The sequence below is a fragment of the Coregonus clupeaformis genome, chromosome 27 (genome assembly GCF_020615455.1).
Source record: "Coregonus clupeaformis isolate EN_2021a chromosome 27, ASM2061545v1, whole genome shotgun sequence".
Lineage (NCBI taxonomy): Eukaryota > Metazoa > Chordata > Actinopteri > Salmoniformes > Salmonidae > Coregonus > Coregonus clupeaformis.
In genome coordinates this window covers 50,140,169-50,159,228 of record NC_059218.1, presented here as the reverse complement: position 1 = coordinate 50,159,228, position 19,060 = coordinate 50,140,169, and the positions used below count along the sequence as shown (strand labels likewise).

General features: G+C 46.9%; 1 protein-coding gene across 6 annotated transcripts in view; it reads right to left on the bottom strand.

Moving 5' to 3' along the window:
• LOC121554316 (phosphatidylinositol-binding clathrin assembly protein) overlaps window positions 1-19,060 on the bottom strand; it is a 75,036-nt gene that overhangs the window by 8,966 nt on the left and 47,010 nt on the right. For 2 of the 6 annotated variants that reach the window (XM_041867830.2, XM_041867831.2), the window contains 8 exons: window positions 18,276-18,405; window positions 14,062-14,183; window positions 12,990-13,090; window positions 12,252-12,356; window positions 6,502-6,693; window positions 5,860-5,890; window positions 4,630-4,765; window positions 101-124 (listed from right to left, as the gene is read on the bottom strand). In XM_041867830.2, coding sequence (XP_041723764.2) covers window positions 101-124; window positions 4,630-4,765; window positions 5,860-5,890; window positions 6,502-6,693; window positions 12,252-12,356; window positions 12,990-13,090; window positions 14,062-14,183; window positions 18,276-18,405 — 841 coding nt within the window. Of the gene's footprint in view, window positions 1-100; window positions 125-4,629; window positions 4,793-5,859; window positions 5,891-6,501; window positions 6,694-12,251; window positions 12,357-12,989; window positions 13,091-14,061; window positions 14,184-18,275; window positions 18,406-19,060 lie in introns of all 6 variants that reach the window. The other 4 variants (XM_041867826.2, XM_041867829.2, XM_041867827.2 and 1 more) reach the window with 3 other exon arrangements.

The window sequence follows — 19,060 nt, the reverse complement described above, 5'->3', positions numbered from 1 at the left end:
AAGACCAGAATTCTCTCAACAAACCATAGGGCCAATAGGCCTCTGGATGAAAAGTTGTGCACTATATAGGGAACTATTTGGATCCCACCCTACTACTTACATAACCGGCATAGAATATCCCATTCTGCATGGTAAAGACGCAGAGAGAGAGAGGGGGAAGAGAGAGAGAGAGAGAGGGGAGAGAGAGGGAAGAGAGAGAAAGAGAGAGGGAAGAGAGAGAGGGGGGGAGAGAGAGAGGGGAGAGAGAGCGAGGGAAGAGCGAGAGAGAGAAGAGAGAGAGAGAGAGGGAGGGGGAAGAGCGAGAGAGGGAGGGGGAAGCGCGAGAGAGAGAGGTAGGGGGAAGCGCGCGCGAGAGAGGTAGGGGGAAGCGCGCGAGAGAGAGGTAGGGGGAAGCGCGCGAGAGAGAGGGAAGAGCGAGAGAGAGAGGGAGAGAGAGAGAAGAGAGAGAGGGAAGAGCGAGAGGGAAGAGAGAGAGGGAAGAGAGAGGGAAGAGCGAGAGAGAGAGGGAAGAGCGAGAGAGAGAGGGAAGAGCGAGAGAGAGAGGGAAGAGCGAGAGAGAGAGGGAAGAGCGAGAGAGAGAGGGAAGAGCGAGAGAGGGAAGAGCGAGAGAGAGAGAAGAGCGAGAGAGAGAGAAGAGCGAGAGAGAGAGGGAAGAGCGAGAGAGAGAGGGAAGAGCGAGAGGGAAGAGCGAGAGAGAAGAGAGAGGGAAGTGCGAGGGAAGAGCGAGAGAGAGAGAGAGGGAAGAGCGAGAGAGAGAGGGAAGAGCGAGAGAGAGAGGGAAGAGCGAGAGAGAGAGGGAAGAGCGAGAGAGAGGGAAGAGCGAGAGAGAGAGAAGAGCGAGAGAGAGAGAAGAGCGAGAGAGAGGGAAGAGCGAGAGAGAGGGAAGAGCGAGAGAGAGAGGGAAGAGAGTGAGAGAGGGAAGAGCGAGAGGGAATAGCGAGAGAGAGAGAAGAGCGAGAGAGAGAGAAGAGCGAGAGAGAGGGAAGAGCGAGAGAGAGGGAAGAGCGAGAGAGAGAGGGAAGAGAGTGAGAGAGGGAAGAGCGAGAGGGAATAGCGAGAGAGAGAGGGAATAGCGAGAGAGAGGGAAGAGCGAGAGAGAGAGAGGGAAGAGCGAGAGAGAGAGAGAGGGAAGAGCGAGAGAGAGAGAGAGGGAAGAGCGAGAGAGAGAGAGAGGGAAGAGCGAGAGAGAGAGAGAGGGAAGAGCGAGAGAGAGAGAGAGGGAAGAGCGAGAGAGAGAGAGAGAGGGAAGAGCAAGAGAGAGAAGAGAGAGAGAGAGAGAGAGAGGGAAGAGAGAGAGGGAAGAGCGAGAGGGAAGAGAGAGAGACAGAGAAACAGAGAGAGAGACAGAGAAACAGAGAGACAGAGAAACAGAGAGAGAGAGACAGAGAAACAGAGAGAGAGAGACAGAGAAACAGAGAGAGAGACAGAGAAACAACGAGACAGAGAAACAGAGAGACAGAGAAACAGAGAGACAGAGAAACACAGAGAGAGAGGGAGACAGGGAGGGAGACAGACAGAGGGAGGAAGAAAGGAAGCAAGGGGTTAGTGACAGATTTCCACAGTCAGCCCGTATTGTAGAAGAGATCAGAGGTACAATCTTAGCATTGGCAAGCTCAGCACTCAGTCTTGGCAAGCACTAGGGTTTCCGTTAGGAAAATGTAGTGACGAACAGCAAAATCACTAGCCTATGTCAATCTAATATCCCACGTAGTAGAAAAGTTTACCTATTCTATTGGTCAGCTTGTCGAGAAAGAAATAGCCCATTCCAAACAGACTCTGGGACAGTTGTGGGACAATAGATCCCAAATTCATATAACTAGTACGCCTAGGCTACATAAATGACTAAAATGTAAATGTAATAAAAATGAAACAAAAAAAAAACAAAGCAATGAGGCTGATGCAACAGATCAGAACGTTTATCAACATTTTAAGCTAAACAATTATTTATTCACATTATAAGCAAAGATTTTTTTTATAACTAATCCAACATAGACCAGAGCCTGTCGTTTCCAATGGGAGCAACTGAATGATAGTGGGCAGAACAAGCAAGGAGGTGGGCAGAGCCAAGCACGACCTAGCGAGATCCTATTGGCGCGTTCTAGCATTTACTTGCATATTTCCGTTAGGGAACGGCTACTCTGTGAAGTGCGCAATAACTCAATTCGCACTTGCACTCCTAAACAATGCAATTTAAAAAAAACTTTGGCAGAGGGTAAAGTCTGTATTGATATCACATTTTTTATCGAGGAGAAAATTAACAGAATGTCGGCCGGCCACTTGGCTTCCCACTGCCGGCCACTTGGCTTCCTCTCATCACCATATTTGGTAGTGAGTGGAAACGCCAACCGGATGCTTGACATTTATACACCCGGTGAAATATCTGGCTCATTGTTCTATCTGTGTTATAAGTGCAGCAATGCCTACAAGGCAGTAAGCTACGCGCGAATGTTCATTCCACAATGCAATTACTGGGAAAACACCATTATCATGTGACAGAGATGAAAATATCCATTAGAAATGTTGAAAGAGGACAGATCTAAAGATGCAACAACTAGCATGGGTTGCTAATATGACTAGGATTGGGCCTTTGGCTACTGGACAAAGAAAGTTGAAAACCAATAGAACAGTATGAAAAATATATGCACTCACTAACTGTAAATCTCTCTGGATAAGAGCGTCTGCTAAATGATAAAAAAATAAATAATAATAATTGGCTACTGGTTTCAATGGCATACGGAAATCTTTATAAAATAATTGCCTCCACGTTTCTATGGTTAGATTTTACTTTGAAGCAAGGTAAGACATGCCTCATAACATGTAGTAAAACGTTTAAGTTTCAAACAATTAAGTCTATGTTTTCAAAATGCATACTGCCTCCAGCTCATTGCAAAGTGGTGTGTGAAGCGCTGAAGCCTGCCTACCGTTGCCTTGCACTTGAATGGGAAACGCACTTCAATTATTAGTTGAGAAATAAAAATAGTAGATATTTTTTAAATCGTGGCCATCAAAACAGTTAACACGCGATTGCATTTAGAATTGTTACGCAAACCCTGGCACACATGCACAAAGCTCAGCACTCAAAGTCTTGGCTAGAGTCGATCTACTGCAGCTGGACAGGCGGTTATAGACAAAATAACATCCCCTGCTCCTCAGGTGTGTGTATGTGTGTGTAACACGGGGACAGGGGAGGAGGGGAGACGACAGGGGAGGAGAGGAGAGGAGAGGAGAGGAGAGGACAGGATAGGGAAGGAGAGGACAGGGAAGGAGAGGAGAGGATAGGGAAAGAGAGGACAGGATAGGGAAGGAGAGGACAGGGAAGGGAAGGAGAGGACAGGGAAGGAGAGGACAGGGAAGGAGAGGAGAGGACAGGATAGGGAAGAAGAGGACAGGGAAGGAGAGGACAGGGAAGGAGAGGAGAGGACAGGAGAGGAGAGGACAGGGGAAGAGAGTACAGGGAAGGAGAGGACAGGGAAGGAGAGGAGAGGACAGGATAGGGAAGGAGAGGACAGGGAAGGAGAGGAGAGGACAGCGAAGGAGAGGACAGGGAAGGAGAGGAGAGGACAGGGGAAGAGAGGAGAGGAGAGGGAAGGAGAGGAGAGGACAGGATAGGGAAGGAGAGGACAGGGAAGGAGAGGAGAGGACAGGGAAGGAGAGGAGAGGACAGGATAGGGAAGGAGAGGACAGGGAAGGAGAGGAGAGGACAGCTAAGGAGAGGACAGGGAAGGAGAGGAGAGGACAGGGAAGGAGAGGACAGGGGAAGAGAGGAGAGGAGAGGGAAGGAGAGGACAGGGAAGGAGAGGAGAGGACAGGGAAGGAGAGGAGAGGACAGGAGAGGACAGGGGAAGAGAGGAGAGGACAGGGGAAGAGAGGAGAGGACAGGGAAGGAGAGGACAGGGAAGGAGAGGACAGGATAGGGAAGGAGAGGAGAGGACAGGATAGGGAAGGAGAGGACAGGGAAGGAGAGGAGAGGACAGCGAAGGAGAGGAGAGGACAGCGAAGGAGAGGAGAGGACAGCAAAGGAGAGGAGAGGACAGGGGAAGAGAGGACAGGGAAGGAGAGGAGAGGACAGGGAAGGAGAGGACAGGGGAAGAGAGGACAGCGAAGGAGAGGAGAGGACAGGGGAAGAGAGGACAGGGAAGGAGAGGAGAGGACAGGGAAGGAGAGGAGAGGACAGGAAGGAGAGGAGAGTACAGGGAAGGAGAGGACAGGGAAGGAGAGGAGAGGACAGGGAAGGAGAGGAGAGGACAGGGAAGGAGAGGAGAGGACAGGGAAGGAGAGGACAGGGAAGGAGAGGAGAGGACAGCGAAGGAGAGGAGAGGACAGGGGAAGAGAGGAGAGGGAAGGAGAGGAGAGGACAGGGGAAGAGAGGACAGGGAAGGAGAGGAGAGGACAGGGGAAGAGAGGACAGGGAAGGAGAGGAGAGGACAGGGAAGGAGAGGAGAGGACAGGGAAGGAGAGGACAGGTGAGGAGAGGACAGGGGAGGGGAGCAGTGTGCTTTATTGATGTTCATTAAAAGGATAAAATATAAAATATGTTTAGTTGTTACAGAGTCGTTATGACAAATTAGTTAAGACGATACGGCACACACACACACACACACACACACACACACACACACTACCACTCACCACGTGTTGTACAGGCATGGGTGCGGGGGCCATTGGAGCAGGGTTCCAGGCTGTGGTGGAAGTCATGGTCTTGCTCTGCCAGTTGTGTCCCCCAGTTAGCCTCTTCTCTCCAGGCTGGCTCCACTGCATGTCTGGCCTGAACACCGGAGCACACAGAGACAAAATGCACCGTGCAAAAACACCACACTCGTTAATCAACAGTACATCATATTTGTAACTCACCATTGTAATAATACAACAATCCGACGCCAATATCATTGTGAATCAACTGTTACAGGTAGGAAAATAATAAAAAAGTATATAGCTGCATGTCTATAATGTGGTTAGAGCTCTTCACTAGGTCTCTGTGTGTGTGTCTTGTTACAGGTAGAATTCTGCAGATTGTAATGATGCAGACAGGCAGGTTATTTTAGTTGCAGACAGGCAGGTTATTTTAGCTGCAGACAGGCAGGTTATTTTAGTTGCAGACAGGCAGGTTATTTTAGCTGCAGACAGGCAGGTTATTTTAGTTGCAGACAGGCAGGTTATTTTAGCTGCAGACAGGCAGGTTATTTTAGTTGCAGACAGGCAGGTTATTTTTAGCTGCAGACAGGCAGGTTATTTTAGCTGCAGACAGGCAGGTTATTTTAGCTGCAGACAGGCAGGTTATTTTAGTTGCAGACAGGCAGGTTATTTTAGCTGCAGACAGGCAGGTTATTTTAGTTGCAGACAGGCAGGTTATTTTAGTTGCAGACAGGCAGGTTATTTTAGCTGCAGACAGGCAGGTTATTTTAGTTGCAGACAGGCAGGTTATTTTAGTTTCAGTTTAGTTTCCAACAGATTTGAGCACCACAGAAGCTTTTCAACATTGGCTTTGATTTGGGTGGGCCCTAATACAGGACAGTGGGACAGCAGCCCGTCTAGGGAAAACACTGCAGTGAGTCTGTTCCAAAACCAGCATTACATGCTACAAAGCAAATTATCCAGACAATACAATGTCGATTGACGCAATGTCTCTACAACGTTACTGTTTTGTAATTAAAAAACACTCATATGTCAGACTATCACTACTTAGACTAGTTATTTTACTAGTGTTTCATGTCGAGAAGCAGTCTACTGTGTGTTATAAAGCACTGGCTGCCTGGACTGGAGTACTGTAGGATGGCAGACCGCCATTGCCCTCTATTGTCTAGGGAAAACGCTGCAGTACATCACATGTACACACACACACATACACACACACACACTTACTTCTTGGCTGGGGCTCCTCCGAATTGCAGATCTGAGGAGTGAGAGAGGGGGATGGTGAGGTGTATTTAAAATCGCCAGAGAGAGAGAGTGTATCTAAGCCAGACAGACAGAAAGCCAGCCAGCCCTGGGGAGTAGTGAAGCCTCCTAAATATACAGTAGGAGTAGCAGCCTGCGATCAGTGGATCCCTACTGGGTTCCCTTCTCACTGTCCTCTCCCTGCCTGCCCAAACCTCTGGCAGCTACTAGGGCCAGCCACTACCATTAGGTCATCCAATGGACCAAGGGGGGGAGAGAAGAGAGAGGGGGAGACAAAGGGGGAAGAGAAGTGTGAGAGGGAGACCAAGGTGGAAGAGAAGAGAAGTGAGAGGGGGAAGAGAAGTGAGAGAGGGAGACCAAGGGGGGGCAAGAGAAGTGAGAGAGGGAGACCAAGGTGGAAGAGAAGAGAAGTGAGAGGGGGAGACCAAGGGGGGGAAGAGAAGAGAGAGAGAGAGAGACCAAGGGGGAAGAGAAGAGAGACACATGAGGAGTAAGCAGAATGCACAAAGCGAAAGACAGAAACAAATGGAGGAGGCAGAGAGGGGAGAAAAGGAGAAAGAGACAGAGGACACAAAATATGAATGTGTGTCTCTGTACAGTACTCACTGCCTACGAGGTTGGCGAGGGAGGAGTCCAGGTCGTTGGCCAGCAGCTTGCCCCCTGGATGGTACCCTGGATGGTACCCTGGATGGTACCCTGGATGGGGCTGACCGGGGTGAGGGTGGTGGAGGGCCATGGGGGGAGCCTGGTTATGGTTGGACACTGTGGGCTTCAGCAGGTCCCCTAGAGCATCAAACCCTGGAAGACACAGAGATAGAGGCACAGGTTAATACATTACACACATACACACTAGTACTTCATATATACACACACACACTAGTACTTCATTAATACACACATACACACTAGTACTTCATATACACACACATTAGTAATTCATATATACACACACACACGTACGTCACACACACATTAGTACTTCATATACACACACACACACACACACTAGTACTTCATATACATACACACACACACTAGTACTTCATATACATACACACATTAGTACTTTATATACACACACACATTAGTACTTTATATACACACACACATTAGTACTTCATACACACACACACACTAGTACTTCATACACACACACACTAGTACTTCATACACACACACACACACACACTATTACTTCATTTATACACACATACACACTAGTACTTCATACACACACACACACACTATTACTTCATTTATACACACATACACACTAGTACTTAATTAATACACACATACACACTAGTACTTCATACACACACACACACACACACACACACTATTACTTCATTTATACACACATACACACTAGTACTTAATTCACACATACACACTAGTACTTCATACACACACACACACACACACACTATTACTTCATTTATACACACATACACACTAGTACTTAATTCACACATACACACTAGTACTTCATATATACACACACACACACACACACACTAGTACTTCATTAATACACACATACACACTAGTACTTCATATACACACACACATTAGTACTTCATATACATACACACATTAGTTCTTTATATACACACACATTAGTACTTCATATACACACACATTAGTACTTCATACACACACACACACTAGTACTTCATACACACACACTATTACTTCATTTATACACACACACACACACACTAGTACTTCATACACACACATTAGTACTTCATATACAGACACACATTAGTACTTCATATATACGCATTAGTAATTCATATACAGACACACATTAGTACTTCATATATACGCATTAGTACTTCATATACAGACACACATTAGTACTTCATATATACACACACACACACTATTACTTCATTTATACACACACACACACTAGTACTTCATACACACACACACTATTACTTCATTTATACACACACATACACACACTAGTACTTCATACACACACATTAGTACTTCATATACACACATTAGTACTTCATATATACACACACACACATTAGTACCTCATATATACACACACACATTAGTACTTCATATACACACACATTAGTACTTTATATACATACACACACATTAGTACTTCATATACACACACTAGTACTTCATATACACACACACATTAGTACTTCATATATACGCATTAGTACTTCATATACAGACACACATTAGTACTTCATATATACACACACACACACTATTACTTCATTTATACACACACACACTAGTACTTCATACACACACACACACTATTACTTCATTTATACACACATACACACACTAGTACTTCATACACACACATTAGTACTTCATATACACACATTAGTACTTCATATATACACACACACATTAGTACCTCATATATACACACACACATTAGTACTTCATATACACACACATTAGTACTTTATATACATACACACACATTAGTACTTCATATACACACACACATTAGTACTTCATACACACACACACACATTAGTACTTCATATATACATACACACACATTAGTACTTCATTTATACACACACACACTAGTACTTCATACACACACATTAGTACTTCATATACAGACACACATTAGTACTTCATATATACGCATTAGTAATTCATATACAGACACACATTAGTACTTCATATATACGCATTAGTACTTCATATACAGACACACATTAGTACTTCATATATACACACACACACACTATTACTTCATTTATACACACACACACTATTACTTCATTTATACACACACACACTAGTACTTCATACACACACACACTATTACTTCATTTATACACACACATACACACTAGTACTTCATACACACACATTAGTACTTCATATACACACATTAGTACTTCATATATACACACACACATTAGTACCTCATATATACACACACACATTAGTACTTCATATACACACACATTAGTACTTTATATACATACACACACATTAGTACTTCATATACACACACTAGTACTTCATATACACACACACACATTAGTACTTCATATTTACATACACCCAAATTAGTACTTCATACACACACACACACACACATTAGTACTTCATATATACATACACACACATTAGTACTTCATTTATACACACACACTAGTACTTCATATACACACATTAGTACTTCACTTACACACACACATTAGTACTTCATTTACACACACACATTAGTACTTCATATATACACACACACACAAATTAGTACTTCATATACACACACACATTAGTACTTCATATACACACACACACACTCACACACATTAGTACTTCATATACACACACACACATTAGTACTTCATATACACACACACACACATTAGTACTTCATATACACACACACACATTAGTACTTCATATACACACACACACACACACTTCATATACACACACACACATTAGTACTTCATACACACATTAGTACATCATATACACATTAGTACATCATATACACACACACACCACACACATTAGTACTTCATATACACACATACACTAGTACATCATATACACACACATTCGTACTTCATATACACACACACAGCACAAAGACAAGTAGGTACATTATACACACACAAACAGAGATTAGACAAAGATATCTGCATTATACAAAGCGTAGGTCATGATCACACACAGATGGGTTATGAGGTTAAAAGAGAAGCACTGGATGCAGGAAAGGTTTGACTCAAGTTTGAGAGCGAGAGAGAGCGAGAGAGAAGGATGGGGAGCAGGATCAGGTTGTAGGATATCATGACAGTCATGCAGTCAAAAGGCGGTGTTCCATTCCTTTGATTTCTATGCTCAGGGCTCAGTAGCTGTGTCCCGTCTATTCATTGTATTTCTAGGCCTCAGCCTCAGGGGCGGTAGCTGTATTTGTGTGATGATGGATTTCTGTTCTTGTGGCTGTCATGTTATGGAGTCATTACGCTGATAGATTATATTAATTCCATTTCTAGACTAAAACAGTAGACATAACCCATCTACTTCTACCATTTCTAGTCAGTCACAGCAGACGCATTATGAGAAATGGTTGTTTCTACTCCATTTCTAGCCCGAGTAGCTAGATATATTTGTGTTATGATGGATTTATGTGCTCGAGGTTGTCATGTTGTGGAGTCATTACGCTGATAGATTCTATTAAGTCTGTTTCTGGACTAAAACAGTAGCTTTGTCCTTTCTACGTATCCTATTTCTAGGCCCAGTAGACGTAGCTGTGTTTGTGTTATGATGGATTTATGTGCTGGTGGTTGTCACGTTGTGAAGTCATTACGCTGATTGAGGCTGTGTATTCTGGCAGCCAAGGGGGCAGTCTAGCTACACACACATACTGTATTACTGGATACAGGGTTGATTGGTGTAGTTATACAGCAGTGAGAGTCAATGGGAAATTGAGCAATTCATTGTGTAAATGTTTCAATTACATTACTAAAACCCTGGTCTGGTACTCATTCTGCTAATGGGGACACAATACCATCTACTGGGAGAGACTAAGGGGGGAGAGAGAGAGAGAGAGAGAGAGAGAGAGGTAGAGAGACAGAGGTAGAGAGAGAGAGAGGTAGAGAGAGAGAGAGATATAGAGAGAGAGGTAGAGAGAGAGAGAGGTAGAGAGAGAGAGAGAGAGAGAGAGAGAGAGGTAGAGAGAGAGAGGTAGAGAGAGAGAGGAGAGGGGAGAGAGAAGAGAGAAGAGAGAGGAGAGAGGAGAGAGCGAGAGGAGAGAGAGGGAGAGAGAGAGAGAGGGGGGTAGAGAGAGAGAGAGGAGAGATGAGAGAGAGGTAGAGAGAGAGAGAGAGAGGTAGAGAGAGAGAGAGAGAGAGGGAGAGAGAGAGGTAGAGAGAGAGAGAGAGAGAGGTAGAGAGAGAGGTAGCGAGAGAGAGAGGTAGAGAGAGAGAGAGAGAGAGAGAGAGAGGTAGAGAGAGGTAGAGAGAGGTAGAGAGAGAGAGAGGAGAGACAGAGAGACAGAGAGAGGAGAGTGAGGAGAGAGAGAGAGAGAGAGGTAGAGAGAGAGGTAGAGAGAGAGGTAGAGAGAGAGGTAGAGAGAGAGAGAGAGAGGTAGAGAGAGAGGTAGAGAGAGAGAGAGAGAGAGAGAGAGAGAGAGGTAGAGAGAGAGGTAGAGAGAGAGGGAGAGAGAGAGAGAGAGAGAGGACTAATGGAAAAAGAGGAGGAAACAGTGAAAAGGGGATAGAGAAAGGAGCAAAGAGATAAATAAGTGTAGCCAGGCCGACAGGAGGACAATAGAGGGGAATGGAAGGAGGAGGAGAGAAAAAGACAGAGGGAGAGCTGATCCTCCCACCCCTCCATCTCCTCCCACCCATCCCTCCATCTCCTCCCACCCATCCCTCCATCTCCTCCCACCCACCCCTCCATCTCCTCCATCTCCTCCCACCCCTCCATCTCCTCCCACCCCTCCATCTCCTCCCATCCCTCCATCTCCTCCCACCACTTCACTAAGAGAAAAAAAGCAAAGGAGCGAAGAAGAAAAAAGCAGGAATAATATTTGGTTAGGAAGCTTCTGGAGTGTGCTGACATTGCCAAGTGTCTCAAATGGCACCCTATTCCCTACATACTACACTACTTTTGACCTGAGCCTGGTCTGGGCCTGGTCAAAGGTAGTGTACTAAATGAGGAATAGTGTGCCATTTGGGACTCCACGTTCATAAAGTATGAACTTCCTGCTTCGTTCAGCAGGAAACAGAGGGGAGGGATCAGAGAAAACTAGCATACTCAGTAAAGAGAGAGAGAGAGAGAGAGAGAGAGCGAGGAGAGAGAGCGAGGAGGAAGAGAGAGAGAGGAAGAGAGCTTCGACCACCCCCCCCCCCGCCAAAAAAAAGAAAAGAAAGAAGAGTTAACTGTTAGCTTAGTGTTTGAAGGGGCTAAGACAGAGAATAGAGGCAGTAGAGGAAAGAGGAGAATATATGAAGAGAGGAGAACAAATGGAAAGGTAGTGCCTCAGTGCCTCTGAAGAGACGGGCTGTCTGTGTGGAGTGTGGGATGGAGGGACGGTGTGAAGGACAACAAATGGATGGGTGACAGACGAATGGGAATGGAATGAGATGACCGAACACACACACAGCGATGCAAGATGAAACAGTGGTAGTAGGACCTAAAGCTGAATCCCACGTCTACCAAGGACTAGTTTGTTAGCAGCACATAGCCAAACCAAGCCAGAAAACTGAACCAAACCAGAACTAAAAAAGGTTGCCAAGTCTAGTAGCTAGTTGTTGTTATCATAGGCAGTAAGCTAAACCAAGACAGAGTTATTCATTTAGTCAGAATGTATGGTTGTCTCTCTTTACCATCGGCGGCTGGCTGCACGCCGTTATTGGCTATTCCTCTAGCCCCGCCCCCAAACACAGCGTCAAAATCTACACTTATGGAGGACTCAGCTTGCGCAGCAGCACCTAGGAGACAGAGGTCATAAGATTGTTGTAAGGGCTACATAAAACTGGCTTTAGGCGGAAGACATTGTGAACACAGGGGAAGCACTGGCTGACTCTCAGTAAATCATCTTTATATTTTCATCTCTGTTGCTAGGGAACAAAGCATGGGGCCATCATAAGAGCTACATAACACTGATGTAAAGGTTATAACACTGTCTTAGCGGCTACATAAGACGCATTTGAGTGTTTAACAGGAAATAAAACGGTGGCTAGATGAATGGATGAATGACTGAATGGATAAACGGATGAATGACTGAATACATGAATAGAGTGAACTCCGACACAGGAAATACATATATTTTTACAATTTAAAAAGCCACCTGTATTCAGAGATAGAAATAAAACCCCTGAAGTCTAAAGTTAGAGGCTTGTCAGGACAACGGGTTTTACACGCGTTGTGTGTGATAATAGACAGCTTAAACTCACTGTATCTCTGCCCTCCTTCTGAACCTGAAGTTCCAGAGGTTAACTGAGAAAAACAAACTACGAAAACTGTGTGTGTGTGTGTGTGTGTGTGTGTGTGTGTGTGTGTGTGTGTTATCCTTTGTATATTAGCAGCGTGCATGCATGTATGTGTAAGTGTGTGCGCCCTACCTCCCCAGGCACTGGCAGCTGTAGAGATGGAAGGAGTGCTCTGGACAGCAGGGATGAAGACTGGCTGCAGGTCAAACAGATCACTACTGAGGTTGGGCATACTAGAGGGAGGGGAGGGGAGGGGAGGGGGAGGGAGGGAGGGAGGGAGGGAGGGAGGGAGGGAGGGAGGGAGGGAGGGAGGGAGGGAGGAGGGAGGGAGGAGGAGGGAGGGAGGGAGGGAGGGAGGGAGGGAGGGGAGGGGAGGGAGGGGAGGGAGGGAGGGAGGGAGGGAGAGAGGGAGGGAGGGAGGGAGGAGGGAGGGAGGGAGGGAGGGAGGGAGGGAGGGAGGGAGGATCAATGAGTGAGTAAATGTGATTCAAATTGCCCTTCTACTTTATCCATGCATCTTTAAAGAGGACTGCTAGCAACGATTAAGCCAAGAAAACAAACCCGATCAAGTAATCAAATCATATATCTTTCATCTGCGCAAATATCAGCTTTGACGTACACAGAGCGATAAAAACTGGTCACGTGAACCACAGCATTTCTAAACAGCAATAATGTTAATTCAATTCATTCTGTCTATTTAATGTGATCAGGGCACTTGGGACTATGGTTGCTGTTGACACTGCCCATAGACTGTTATAACTATGTATATTAACTGTTATAACCACCTATAACCTGTCATAAGCATGTTATAACCTACCTATTGGTGGATGGTGTGTTGAATAGCTCCATGGCCTGGTTGGTGTTGACACTGCCCATAGACTGTTATAACTATGTATATTAACTGTTATAACCACCTATAACCTGTCATAAGCATGTTATAACCTACCTATTGGTGGATGGTGTGTTGAATAGCTCCATGGCCTGGTTGGTGTTGACACTGCCCATAGACTGTTATAACTATGTATATTAACTGTTATAACCACCTATAACCTGTCATAAGCATGTTATAACCTACCTATTGGTGGATGGTGTGTTGAATAGCTCCATGGCCTGGTTGGTGTTGACACTGCCCATAGACTGTTATAACTATGTATATTAACTGTTATAACCACCTATAACCTGTCATAAGCATGTTATAACCTACCTATTGGTGGATGGTGTGTTGAATAGCTCCATGGCCTGGTTGGTGTTGACACTGCCCATAGACTGTGTACTGGGGGAGGCAGAGGGAGGAGTGGACACGCCTATCTCCTTCAGACGCTGGTCCTGGAGGAATAGAGAAAAACACTGTCAAACACTCCAACTGCTGCTCTCCTATTGGCTAACACACCTTACATTACTAACATGTTTTAGCCTTGCTCTGATAAAAAATATATATATATCATTTTTTTTTCTCTCAACCAGAGTTTATAGAATGCACTATGAGAGAACCAATGTCAGTTATAGAGCGCTCCAAGGCAAACTAAAAAAAAACTTCAGCTGGAAAATGTGAAATGTCAACATGTTTTCTGCAGGACTATTTGCTAGCTAGACTATAACTCTCTGATGCATTGGCCTTTCACCATCCACAGAGTTGAACTAAAACAAAATGCACACAGCGGTCGTATCAATTAAACACAAAGTAATCCACAACATGTGGAGCCCAGCAAGCTCTGTTTGACTTTTCTCCGCTACCTCATTCTAACAGCTTGAGTGTGTGAAACCTCCAGCGATGCTTTCAGGTAGTTCAATCTGAATATAACTAGCGTTATGGTTTTTTGTTATTTGGTGTATCACTTTCTCCCAAGTTAAATGGTGTTTTGTGTATCAATGTAGTGTAAAATTGTGTACTGTTGTAATAATGTTTAGTGTATCTGTGATCCCCTTCTAACCCCTTCTTCGTGTGTGTGTGTGTGTGTGTGTGTGTGTGTGTGTGTGTGTGTGTGTGTGTGTGTGTTACGAACAGTTGTTTTGCTACCTTATCAGGACCCCAATGTCCTAACATTTCACCTTAATGTCCTGACAGGGTAGGAAAACAAGAACATTTTTGAAAAGGCAGGACTTTTTTTCAGGTCCTGAATTTGTTGAAATGCTGTTTTAAGCTTAAGTGTTAGGTTTAGGGTTTTTTGGAGTTAGGGGTTTTTGGAGTTAGGGGTTTTTGGAGTTAGGGGTTTTTGGAGTTAGGGTTTTTTTGGAGTTAGGGGTTTTTTGGAGTTAGGGGTTTTTGGAGTTAGGGGTTTTTGGAGTTAGGGTAAGGGGCTAGGGGTTTTTGGAGTTAGGGTAAGGGGCTAGGGGTTTTTGGAGTTAGGGTAAGGGGCTAGGGGTTTTTGGAGTTAGGGTAAGGGGCCAGGCTTGGATAGAGGGCTAGGGTTTTGGAGTTAGGGTAGGGGCTAGGGGTTTTGGAGTTAGGGTAAGGGGCTAGGGGTTTTGGAGTTAGGGTAAGGGGCTAGGGGTTTGGAGTTAGGGCTTTTGGAGTTAGGGTTTTGAGTAGGCTTTTGGAGTTAGGCAAGGGGCCAGGGTTTTTGGAGTTAGGAAGGGGCTAGGGTTTGGAGCTTGGCAAGTAGGGTTTGGAGTAGGGTAAGAGGTTGAGCTAGGGGGGTTTTGGAGTTAGAAGGTTAGGGTAGCAGGGCCAGGGTTAATCTTTGGAGTTAGGGTAAGGAGGCCTAGAGGGTTTTGGAGTTAGGCTACTTTGGAGTTAGGGTAAGGGGCTAGGGGTTTTGGAGTTAGGGTAAGGGCCAGGGGTTTTTGGAGTTAGGGTAGGGGCTTTTGGAGTTAGGGTAAGGGGCTAGGGTTTTGGAGTTAGGGTAAGGGGCTAGGGTTTTTGGAGTTAGGAAGGGGCTAGGGGTTTTGGAGTTAGGAAGGGGCTAGGGGTTTTGGAGTTAGGGTAAGGGGCTAGGGGTTTTGGAGTTAGGGATAAGGGGCTAGGGGTTTTGGAGTTAGGGTAAGGGGCTAGGGGTTTTGGAGTTAGGGTAAGGGCTAGGGGCTTGAGAAGGGGCCAGGGGTTTTGGAGTTAGGCAAGGGGCTAGGGTTTTTTGGAGTTAGGGGTAAGGGGCCAGGGCGTTTGGAGTTAGGGCAAGGGCCAGGGTTTTTGGAGTTAGGGAAGGGGCTAGGGTTTTGGAGTTAGGGTAAGGGGCTAGGGCCTTGGAGTTAGGGCAAGGGGCTAGGGTTTTTGGAGTTAGGGTAAGGGGCTAGGGTTCTTGGAGTTAGGGTAAGGGGCTAGGGTTTTTGGAGTTAGGGAAGGGGCTAGGGGTTTTGGAGTTAGGGAAGGGGGCCAGGGTTTTGGAGTTAGGGAAGGGCTAGGGCTTTTGGAGTTAGGGTGGGGCCAGGGGTTTGGAGTTAGGGTAAGGGGCTAGGGGTTTTGGAGTTAGGGGAAGGGGCTAGGGGTTTTTGGAGTTAGGGTAAGGGCTAGGGTTTTGGAGTTAGGAAGTGGGGCCAGGGGTTTTGGAGTTAGGGTAAGGGGCTAGGGGTTTTGGAGTTAGGGTAAGGGGCTAGGGGTTTTTGGAGTTAGGGTAAGGGGCTAGGGGTTTTGGAGTTAGGGTAAGGGGCTAGGGGTTTTGGAGTTAGGGTAAGGGGCTAGGGGTTTTGGAGTTAGGGTAAGGGGCTAGGGTTTTTGGAGTTAGGGTAAGGGGCTAGGGTTTTGGAGTTAGGGAAGGGGCCTAGGGTTTTGAGTTAGGGTAAGGGCCAGGGTTGGAGCCAGGGCTTTGGAGCCAGGGCTGGAGCAGGCCAGGGGCCAGGGCTTTTGGTCAGGGCAAGGCCCAGGGCCTTGGAGCCAGGGCAAGGGGCCAGGGCTGGAGTTAGGGGCTTGGAGGGCTGGCCGGGCAAGGGGCCAGGGCTTGGAGCCAGGCAAGGGCAGGGCCTTGAGCCAGGGTGGGCAGGGCCTTGGAGCGAGGAAGAGGTGGGAGGGCCTTGGGAGCTAGGGTCTGGGGCAGGGCAAGGGGTGGCTTAGGCAAGGGGCCAGGGCCTTGGAGCTAGGGCAAGGGGCCAGGGCCTTTGGAGCTAGCAAGGGGCCGGCCTTGGGAGCCAGGCAAGGGCCAGGGCCTTGGAGCCAGGGGCCCAGGCCTGGGAAGCCAGGGCCTTGGAGCCAGGGCCTGGGAGCCAGGGCCTGGAGCCAGGGCAAGGGGCCAGGGCCTTGGAGCCAGGGCAAGGGGGCCAGGGCCTGGAGCCAGGCAAGGCCAGGGGCCTTGGGAGCTAGGGCAAGGGGCCAGGGCCTGGAGCCAGGCAAGGGGCCAGGGTGCCTGGAGTTAGGGTAGGGGCCAGGGCCTGGAGTAGGGTAAGGCCAGGGGTTTTGGAGTTAGGCAAGGGGCTAGGGCTTTTGGAGTAGGGCAAGGGGCTAGGGGCTTTTGGAGTTAGGTAGGGCAAGGGTAGGGTTTTGGGAGTTAGAGGGGCTTGGGGTTTTGGAGTTAGAAAGGGGCAGGGCTTTTGGAGTTAGGGTAAGGGGCTAGGGGTTTTTGGAGTTAGGGTAAGGGGCTAGGGGTTTTTGGAGTAGGTAAGGGGCTAGGGCCTTTGGAGTTAGGAGGGGCGGGGTTTTGGAGTTAGGTAAGGGGCTAGGGTTTTTTGGAGTTAGGGGTAGGGCTAGGGGGTTTGGAGTTAGGGTAAGGGGCTAGGGGTTTTTGGAGTTAGGGTAAGGGGCTAGGGGTTTTTGGAGTTAGGGTAAGGGGCTAGGGGTTTTTGGAGTTAGGGTAAGGGGCTAGGGGTTTTTGGAGTTAGGGTAAGGGGCTAGGGTTTTGGAGTTAGGGTAAGGGGCTAGGGGTTTGGAGTTAGGGTAAGGGGCTAGGGCTTTTGGAGTTAGGTAAGGGGCTAGGGCTTTGGAGTTAGGGCAAGGGGCTAGGGGTTTGGAGTTAGGGTAAGGGGCTAGGGGTTTGGAGTTGGGAAGGGCTAGGGTTTTGGAGAGGGTTAGGGCCTTGGAGTTAGGGTAAGGGCCAGGGCTTTTGGAGTTAGGGTATGGGGTTAGGGCTTTTGGAGTTAGGGAAGGGGCTAGGGGTTTTGGAGTTAGGGCAAGGGGCTAGGGGTTTTGGAGTTAGGTAAGGGCTAGGGGTCTTGGAGTGGGCTTTTGGAGTTAGGTAAGGGGCTAGGGTTGATAGGGTTTTGGAGTTAGGGTAAGGGGCTAGGGGCTTTGGAGTTAGGGCTTTGGAGTTAGGGATGGAGGGCTTAGGGGTAGGGGCTAGGGGTTTTGGAGTTAGGGTAAGGGGCTAGGGGTTTTTGGAGTTAGGGTAAGGGGCTAGGGGTTTTTGGAGTTAGGGTAAGGGGCTAGGGTTTTTTGGAGTAAGGGTAAGGGGCTAGGGGTTTTTGGAGTTAGGGTAAGGGGCAAAAAGTCCTGAAATTTCAGGAAAACACAGCTGTGTGTATGTGTCCCAGTATATCGGTGTAATGGTGTGTTACCTGTACCTTGAGGGCCTGCAGTCTGGCCTGCTCCTCCACTAGGGCCTGCTGCCTCTCCTTCTCGTCCATGCGGCTGAACGACATGCCTGTACTGGACAGAGAAGTCACCGCACTGGACAGGGTGGACGCTCTACAGAGGGACAACAGGGAGAGAGGAGAGGATAGGTTTTATATACAGTATAACGTGGACAGGGTGACAGAGAGAGAGAAAGAGAGAGAGAGAGGGGAGAAAGAGAAGACAAGGGAGAGAGAGAGAGAGCAGTAGCGATAGTGAGATGGATAGATGGAAATAGAGAGGCAGAAAGTACGAGAGTATAACGTGGAGAGAGAGAGAGAGGGTGAGAGAGGTAGAGGTAGAGAGAGAGACAGAGAGAGAGAGAGACAGAGACACAGAGACAGAGACACAGAGAGAGCGAGAGAGACACAGAGAGAGCGAGAGAGACACAGAGAGAGCGAGAGAGACACAGAGAGAGAGAGAGAGAGAGAGAGAGAGAAAGAGGAAGCAGAGGTTTAGATACTGTATATACCACCGGTAGCAGTGCTAGTCTCTGATTTAGAGGGGTTGGGTTAAATGCGGAAGACACATTTTGGTTAAATGCATTAATTTGTGCAACTAACTAGGTATCCCTTTTCCCCTTCTTGTAAATGCTGACAAAATGTGTCTAATTTCAATCCTCTTGTCTCCACTGGGGGGAATGTCTTATGGGTGCTTCTTATACAGGTTATGATAAAGTATAACTATATGTGCTTCTTATAAAGGTTTTATGGTAAAGTATAAATCTACA